General features: G+C 31.8%; 2 protein-coding genes across 2 annotated transcripts; one reads left to right on the forward strand and one right to left on the reverse strand.

Moving 5' to 3' along the window:
- Positions 1-1,855: 1,855 nt before the first annotated feature.
- LOC131622899 (probable 2-oxoglutarate-dependent dioxygenase AOP1) lies at positions 1,856-3,568 on the forward strand. Its single transcript, XM_058893914.1, has 2 exons — positions 1,856-2,685; positions 2,840-3,568. The coding sequence occupies exons 1-2, from the start codon at positions 1,975-1,977 to the stop codon at positions 3,104-3,106; spliced, it is 978 nt and encodes a 325-aa protein (XP_058749897.1). The 5' UTR covers positions 1,856-1,974; the 3' UTR covers positions 3,107-3,568.
- A 1,996-nt stretch (positions 3,569-5,564) lies between these two features.
- On the reverse strand, positions 5,565-7,890 carry LOC131622930 (UDP-sulfoquinovose synthase, chloroplastic-like). Its single transcript, XM_058893942.1, has 3 exons — positions 7,714-7,890; positions 6,428-7,465; positions 5,565-6,321 (listed from the first exon to the last, which is right to left on the reverse strand). The coding sequence occupies exons 2-3, from the start codon at positions 7,448-7,450 to the stop codon at positions 5,926-5,928; spliced, it is 1,419 nt and encodes a 472-aa protein (XP_058749925.1). The 5' UTR covers positions 7,451-7,465; positions 7,714-7,890; the 3' UTR covers positions 5,565-5,925.
- Between the last annotated feature and the right edge of the window lie 1,589 nt (positions 7,891-9,479).

A 9,479-nucleotide genomic window follows, 5' to 3' on the forward strand; every position in this document is an offset into this window, starting at 1 on the left:
ACTATCTTTGAACCATATTATAGATCATTAATGTTTCTCTCCTGATGAAGTTCATCCCTTCCTATATATTTTTATTAACTCTATAATCTTCATACTCGTGGTCCTTTTAGACAATATCTTTCGATGTGGGAACCCTTTGATGATAGAAGCAATGAAATGATAACCACTAGAGCTGAAGGATATGAATAAATTCTTTCCCTTCATGTCCTTATCTTTTTCATTGTTGTATTTCTCATTGTCGGCTCCCTTCACGGTCTCAATCATCTTCCTTGGTGGTGTATCACCTTAGCAGGGAGAGTGTTTCCTTAGTGGGGATTCACTTTGTCTTATAGAACTCCATGTATAATCTTTATGTCTCTTAAATTATTTTTTATGCCTCGTGCTTTACGTATATGTCAAGTCTTACCTTTTTAATCAAATCATCAACCACATCTTTCAGATGAATGTATTTGTCAGTATTGTTCCCATGACTCTTGTGGAATTTGCATAATTTTGAGTTATCAGTATGCACTGACTCTTTGACGGGGTGGGGGTACTTCACTCGGACCTCCTTGAACTTGGTTTTCGCATATTCTGGTAGAATTATTTATTTTGAAGTGTTTACGGGATTGTATTTAGAAAATCTAGATTGTTTTCTTCCGTGTCTTTCTTTATCTATGTCGTCACAATGTTTTTGTTACATTGTTTTCCATTTCAAACATTTACTAGGGCATTATGTCATTCAACATCTTCGGATAATAGTTTCTCCTTGTAATTGATGTAATGATGGGCTTGAGTGAAAAGGTCACTCATGCTCTATGGTCCTCTCAACCCATTTTTTCCTAGAACATGTAGCCTAGTCTCAGCCATTTACCGATGATCTAATACTTGTGGTTGCCATTAATTCCTTATACTTCAATATTAACCTTGATAAATCGGTCAATGTACTCTTAAAGGGTTTCCTTCTTCCTCAGATGGATACCACTTAAGTTTCGGTGGCTTCTATATAGACATAGGAATTATGCAGTCTATCATGTGCAATTGTAGAAAATAGCATAAAGCGATTGTGGGGGAGATTAAATGTAATTAGAAGGGCTAATAGAAACAGTTATGACGGTCGGAACGGTGAATAGAAACGGTTACAATGGAGCATCGAGGAAGATATGAGAAATTTGATGAAGACTTTGTGAGAATTAGAAAAAGATTCTCGCAAACGCCGCCACTATTCTTTACTGGAACAAAAAATGAATGATAGGTTGAAAATAACTAGCGTGGAAGGGCTTCCAGTATGATGGTAAAAGTCTTCTGTGATTAGAGAAAAGAATTACCAGCAAAATTAGTACTTCAACGTTCATGTCAATGTTTTATTGATGTAAAAGTAACGAAGCATGTATACGAATAATATTTGGGTGTGAGGTTGGATCATGCGTATATAGGGTGGATGGTAAGAATCGTCACTAGGTTGTTAGATTAATATTAACAATAGGGATAAAAATGGTGGCGTGCACCACTAGGGTGTTCTACATTTAAGATCTGTTTGCGAGTTTGGGAATTTGAAAATTAAATATATAATAATAATAATAATAATAATAATAATAATAATAATAATAATAATAATAATAATAATAATAATAATAATAATAATAATAACTCTTTTATCATTTTATATAAAATTATTTTTTAAAAAAAATATCAAATATTTTTCTATAATTTAAAAAAAATGGTTTTAGAAAGTCTTCCTTTTTCCTCCCAAACAAAGACTTATGGTACATCTGTTCATCAACCATTGAACTCTTTTAACAGAATTGGACCACATAATCGCGAAGATCTCGCTGACATTTGCCATACTTGTCATTATAAAACCACACATAATAGAGGGTTTTTAGAGCAATTGTATCAAATCAACACTAAAATAGTTAGTTACCTTCTCCAAACACAAATTGTCTTTAGTAAAATAACAAAACACAACTTTGAGAGCAATAGCATCATATCATCATGGGAACAGAATCAAAGTCTCAAACAATCCCTATTATTGACTTCTCCGACCAAACCATGAAACCTGGTACAGACACATGGCTCTCAGCTTCCAACGTTGTAAGGACTTCACTAGAAAACTTTGGTTGTTTTGTAGCAAACTACGATAGAGTCGGGAAAGAGCTTTGCAACTCTGTTGTTTTACAAATAGAAGAACTATTCTCACTCCCTTTAGAAACAAAAGTGCAAAAAACTAGTAACACTGACAGGCCTTTCCATGGATACATAGGACAAGTCCCATGGCTTCCATTATATGAATCTTTAGCCATCATAGATCCATTAACTATGCTTGGATGTCAAAAATCCGCGCAAATCATGTGGTCTCAAGGAAATGATCGTTTCTGTGAAATCATGAATGAGTATTCTAAGCTATTGGGAGAGTTAGACCATATAGCTAAGAGAATGGTGTTTGAGAGCTATGGCGTGGATATGAAGATATGCGAATCTTTGATAGAGTCAAGCAATTATCTGATTCGAGTCATGAAATACAGAAGACCTGATATCGATGAAAATGATTTGGGACTTCAACCTCACTCGGATTTAACCATTGTATCGGTGGTACATCAGTTGAATAATCTGAATGGTTTGGAAATCAAGATGAAGAATGGAGATTGGGTTGGGGTTGATGCTTCACCCTCCTCCTTTGTTGTCATGGCTGGTGACGCATTCAAGGTAACTATTTCTCTAATCATCTGAGTAATCATCTGAGAAATGCTAGCAAGACTCTCTTTTTAATTAACACTGATATGTTAATATAGAGAATGATTATAATATGTTTTTATTTTATCTTGGGATTTAATATATTTGTGTACTTTTGGTGTTCTAGGTGTGGAGTAATGGGAGGATTCGTTCATGTGAACATAGAGTTATAATGAATGCAAAGAAAACAAGATACTCAACTGGACTATTTTCTTTTGGTGGTAAGATGATGGAGATACCAGAAGAGTTTGTGAATGAGGAACATCCATTGCGTTATAAACCAACATTCGATCATTATGACTACCTTCGTTTCTATGAGAAAGAAAAAATTAATGAAACTAGTTCAAGGATTGAAGCGTATTTTGGAATTGATTTGAAGCCTAATACAATATGAATGAACCAACTTTCTCTTGTCTATGAATAAGAAATTTTATTATCTACATGTGATGGTGACCGTCTTATGTGTGCTCTTCTTTATTTCACTTGTGTGCTACTATTATAAGCTGTAATGGTGTTCTTTAAAATATTAATTTCAAATATATTTGAAAATGAAATTTTAAAGATACATTATAAAATTGATGTGTATTATTTGAATTTTTCTTTGTTACTAGTCATTACCAGATTCCAAAAATAGGGAGTCCTTTTGAAGATGTTGAGTAAAATTGACCAATCAAGTTTAATTGTTGGCCAAAACATGTTTTTTTTTCTTTTTAACATCTAACTCATCTTAATACCTGCTTGATGAGCCACATATATTCCTTGGTGTACCTCTGCTAATGCTATGTAGATATCTCTCCTAAACATCTAGTTAGAGTACCATCAGACATCTATTTGTAATTGTATAACTCATTTATTAATATAGAATAGAATAAGGTTTAATATTATAATTTTTTATGGTAACTTGTATTTGGATTTTGCAAATACTTCACCATTTCTAATCTACAATCTTTAATTTCATCTTCAATGATATTTATGTTCTCAAATTTGCATTCAAATATGACTTTTCAAATTCCAATAATTTTTGAAATTTTCTAGTCAGATGCATTCTAAGCCAATTCATTTGCTTGAAAATTCTCTATTTAGGAAATATATTCTTATATAAGTTCCTCAAATTTATTTAGGAGAGATTTAGTAATATCAAAGTATCTCACAAAATTTGGAATTTCACATTTATAGCTTCGATTCAATTGATTTATCACTAACTCTTAAATTGACAATTCTAGGCTAACCATTAAAACTTTATACTCTGCCTCATTGTTCATACATCATTTAGACAGATTGATCATGAACTTAGTCGATGATCCTTCAGGAGATATAATTAGCATTCCAATCCCAATATTTGTTCCATGTCATGAACATTCAAAGTATAGTTTCTAAGAATTCATACCAATATAGTTTTGTTTGAACTTAGCATTATTATTAGCTGCGGAATTGATTTTCATAAAGTTTATAAAATTGATTTTCATATCCATGATATGTAAGACACAGTCATCACAGAATATTCTTTATGGATTATTGTTGTCATATGTGACAATAAAATTTGACTACTAATACGTTAAAAATAATATCATAATGGTTAATGAAGTCTCACAATTAAATAACACTAAGGTTTTGTTTGGATTGATGAAATCGGATGGAGCGGAGTGGAATGTGATGGAATAAAATGATATTCTATTGTTTGGATAATTTAAAAACGGATGGAACGGAGCGGAATGGAGTGGTATGGATTTCATTTCATTCCATCACTTACCACCATATTTCTTCCCCTCCGATTTGGGCGGAATGAACAACTTATCTTGTTCTGTCCTAAAATCCTCAAACAATGGAATGGTATCTTCGTTCCGCTCCGCTCCAATTCATTCCGCTCCGTTTATTTCAGGATATCCAAACATAGCCTAAATATACCATTACACAGACTAATTGAAGATTTTAATATGTATTGTATATTAAGCATTGGGGAAAAGCTAACATGTGTCCCAAGAGTACAAGTTAATGAGATATTTATAGAAATATTTTCTTGGAACGCGTACATTCAATGTATCAAAACTTTAAATATGACTTTATTGCATTTAATTATATTTAACTTTTTCTAATTATAGTATCCTTAACATGTGCCCTAAGGGCACATGTTAGCATCACCCTAAGCATTGTTATGAGATTTTATGAGACAAGATTTTATTTGAAAATACTCCCTTTCTCACTTTCAATTAGTATACTATATTTTTATTAAGAAAATTTTATAATATAATTAATGTGTAATTTATCAAATTATCTTTTATATATAGATATATTTCATATATAGTTTTCCATATTTTACAATAAAATACTAAAATATTAATTAAGATTATGCTTGAAGAAAAAACAAGTGCCCCTAATAACTTAAAAGAATGTTTATATTTAAGAAGATTTTATTGAATAAATTTATAATTAGAGATAGAAAGACTATATGAGACGAGAGTGACCTTAAAACTATCCCGTGTTAGGGATTAACCAACACTTTTAAATTTCTATTAATCACCTAAAAGACATGAAGATAATTACTTAAATATAGACAAGAAAATGAAACAAAAATATTGTAACAAATTGCTATTAAAAAAATCAAACAAAGTACATAAATTGATCAATAATTATAACAATATTTAATCCATAATAATAAAACAATTAAGAAGATAAAACAATCCAGTTGTAGGGGACCAAAAAATTATGTCTTTTAGCAAGTTTCTATCAATCGATATGTACCTCATAGTATAATTCTATAGTACAACGTTTTTTGGATATTGAAGATAAATATAAGAAAAAAAACAATATAATCAATGTGATCAAGAAAGCATATAAAACTAAATACCAGTTAGTGTCCAAATGATAGTTATTTTAAGTTTTAACTAGAAAAGCGGATCTCTTACTAATAGTATTATAAACAAAACAACAAAATTAATAGCATCACTGCACAGATATTGTAGTCCAAATGGTGACAGTGAACACAATAACAGTCCCTAGGTACACATGACTTTCTAGGAAAAGCACTTTCAAACTCCAAAGATCTATTCTACATAAGGGTATGAAGGTTTGACATAGATATATATCATCCATTATTGTAGTATACAAAATCCAGTTTGAAACATTTAATGCAATTCAGCATAATCTAATCATCAGAAGATTCAAAATAATGCAGAATAAGATTATGCCAGCATCCAAGAACATGCATTCTTAGGCTTAAATAGTTTTTGTTTTGACCCCAACCTTTCTCCAAGAAACACCAGGCATAATTTGCTTTGTGTCAACGCGGTCTTTGTACTGAACCGCAAAGTTAAGAAGTGAATCAATGAGGGAATCTGAGAGAAAGTGCGGTCTTAGTCCAAGATCAACTAGTTTAGTGTTTTTGCAATTGTAATAATGCTCTTCTAACTCCACTCTTGGGTTAGGAACTGATATGGTTTTCACATCAAGACCTAGCTTCTCGCCTGCTTTTGTAACAATGTTGGCTAGTTCACTAACTTTAAATTGTTCCGTAAATTGATTGAAGACTCTAAATTCTCCTGGGTTGGCCGGGTTCGCAATTGCAAGCTCAACACATTGGACTGTATCTCTTATGTCAAGGAAGGCCCTAGTCTGAAATATGTGCATTACAAGATCCGAGCAAAAAATAATAAGTAGTCGCAAACATTCAATGTTCCACTTATCGATAAGAAATAAACAGAGATCGGTATTATGTTACCTGGCCTCCTTTACCATAAACAGTGAGTGGATGACCAACAGCAGCCTGAACACAAAACCGATTCAACGCAGTTCCAAATATCGCATCATAATCAAACCTATTACACAGCTCTTCATGCATTGCAGTCTCATCGGTTTTTACTCCGTATACTACTCCTTGATTCAGATCAGTCGCCCGAATCCCCCAAGCTTTACAAGTGAAAGCTATGTTATGTGAATCATGCACCTTGCTTAAATGATAGAACGAGCTAGCTTGCTTCGGATACGGCAAAGTGTCAGTTCTCCCATTGTGAGTAATGGTAATATAACCTTCCTCAATATCAATATTTGGAGTCCCGTATTCACCCATTGTCCCAAGCTTAACCAGATGACAATCCTCTTTATACTCTTTTATAGCAAAAAGCACATTCAGTGTCCCAACAACATTGTTTTGCTGTGTATACACCGCTCTCGACCGATCTATCATAGAAAAAGGAGCAGACCGCTGTTCCCCGAAATGTACAACAGCATCAGGCTCATACGACCGGAACGTTTCAGATAAGAACTCAAACTCACATATATCACCAACATATAGCTCAATACTTTTCCCGGTGAGCGATTTCCAACGCTGAATACGATCCTGAATGGAGGAAATCGGCGTCAAAGAATCCAAACCAAGCTGGTGATCGAAAAGGCGTCGAACAAGGTTATCGACAATGGCAACATCGTAACCTTTGTTAGAAAGATGGAGAGCAGTCGCCCAACCACAGTATCCATCTCCACCAATGACCATGACTCGCTTCGGTTTAGAAGGCTCCCCGGAACTAGTTTGAACCGGGGTTTCCTGACCGGTTGAAACAGTAGCGGCATTTACAACTGCAAAACGTTTACTTGGCTTCTGTTGCGAGAAAAGACGTCTAAATCGAGTTCTGGAATAATCACAACCAAGTCTGTTAGAATTAGAAAATGATGCTGGGGTTTGGTTATAAGGTTTATTAGTAGAAGAGAAAGCCAAGGAGCAAGAAGATGATAGCAATTGAGCCATCTCGATCAAAGGTTCCTGAAACAAGAATTAAAATCCGGTCATTTGCATTTCCCTAAAATAACAATACAATACATATAGTTCATGCAGCAAGTAATAATAATTGCGGACTCGGTGACCTAATTCCCAAATTTGTAGCTAACTATGCTAACTACTCTCTAAGATAAAGACTGATAAGTTTACAATCAGAAATCAATACTCAACAATTGTGTGATTAAAGTGAAGAAGAAAATGAATTGCAAAGAGATGGAGAGTGATTGATTTACCTGGAGAGAGTGCAAAATTGAAGGAGTTAGTGTAGAGTGAACAGTGGAGGGTGAAATGGATATGGCTAATTAACCATGCGGGTTCTAGATAAACCTTTTTACAGTGCTATCTATGTTTGGGTATCTATTGGGGTTCAGAGGAATATCCTTTTCTTCTTTGTCTCCCTCGCCGCTACTTCTATATCTTGGATCTTAATATTAAGAGTAATGTTATTCTTACACACATATTATACACTAATATTTACACCAAACACTGTTTTTATACGGTGAACAGTATTTTTTTAAATAAAATAATAATATTTATGAAAAATATTTTTTATTTTTAAAATTATGGATGACACTGTTTTTGTACGGACGTATATTAACCAACTTCATTACTGCATTAATCAAGTGTTTATACTGCATTAACCAAGCTTGATGACTGCTAAAAATTATTTTTAATACCTGGATGTTTCATTAACCAACTTCATTACTGCATTAACCAAATTTTTACACTTTATTAACCAAATTTGAGTAATGCTATTCTTACACTCATGAACAGTACTTTACAATAATCATCAAATTTGGTTAATAGAGAGTAAAAATTTGGTTAATGCAGTAATGAAGTTGGTTAATGCAACATCCAGGTATTTAAAATATTTTTTAGCAGTCATCAAACTTGGTTAATGCAGTGTAAAAACTTGGTTAATGCAGTAATGAAGTTGGTTAATGCATGTCCGTACATGAACAGTGTCGTCTGTAATTTTAAAAATAAAAAATAAAAATTATTGCTTTATTTTAAAAAACACTGTTCACCGTATAAATACGGTGAACAGTGTTAGTATTAGTGTATAATATGGGTGTAAGAATAGCATTTCTCTAATATTAAATAGTTTGTATTTCTTGTCAAGAAAATTTTGATTTGTCTAAATTATGAGTTTTTACTTATTTTATTTATATTTTAATAGTAGTTATTAAAATGATGACCTGTTTTGAAAATTAATTGGGATATTGTAAAATTATTATAAAATTTTGATAAAAATGTATAATAAAAGTGCATAAGACTAATATTTCAACTGAACTATAGTTTTATCATTTTATTTTCTATTTCACATTCAAACTGTTTTTGTTTTTGTCTTCTTTTACTATTTTGTATTTAAAATTGATGGAGTATTCATTTTTAAATTTATATTTTTTTATCTATTAAGTTTCTTAAAAGATTCATAAATAATGATTGGTTAAGTTTTAGAAGATAAGTGCCATTCTTAAAGTTAAAAATGAGAAAATTTTGTAATTAAAAAAAATGAAAAGAACTAAAAAGGTTTGAATTTAAAATAAAAAATTAAATATGTGAATTAGCTAAAATAGCATAATCAAAAATATAATTAATTAATAATTTTAAGGGTGTTGCTAACCAGTGCCCTCAGGACAATGGTTAAGCATTTCAAAAAAAAAAATTTAAAAAATTTAATATTTCAATTTTCAAGGCATTAAATATGTAGATTACCAAAATAAATTTATTATTTTAAAGGTTTTAACCATTGCCATGAGGGCACTAGTTAGCATTTCCTTAATTTTAATTACATGAATTTTTTATAAATAAAATATATTTGATGTAGATTTTGATTCAATATTCAATTTTGTGATATAAATATCATAAAATCTTTTAAGTAACAAAAAACAAAAGTTTTTCTTCTTAGAAGTGTAAATGAACTCTGACTCATTTTGTTGTTTTGTTTCTAAGAAATGTCACTAGTAACGACTAACAGCTAACCCGTGACAATTAA

This window comes from Vicia villosa, unplaced genomic scaffold, assembly GCF_029867415.1.
Source record: "Vicia villosa cultivar HV-30 ecotype Madison, WI unplaced genomic scaffold, Vvil1.0 ctg.000045F_1_1_1, whole genome shotgun sequence".
In the NCBI taxonomy this organism is placed as follows: Eukaryota; Viridiplantae; Streptophyta; class Magnoliopsida; order Fabales; family Fabaceae; genus Vicia; species Vicia villosa.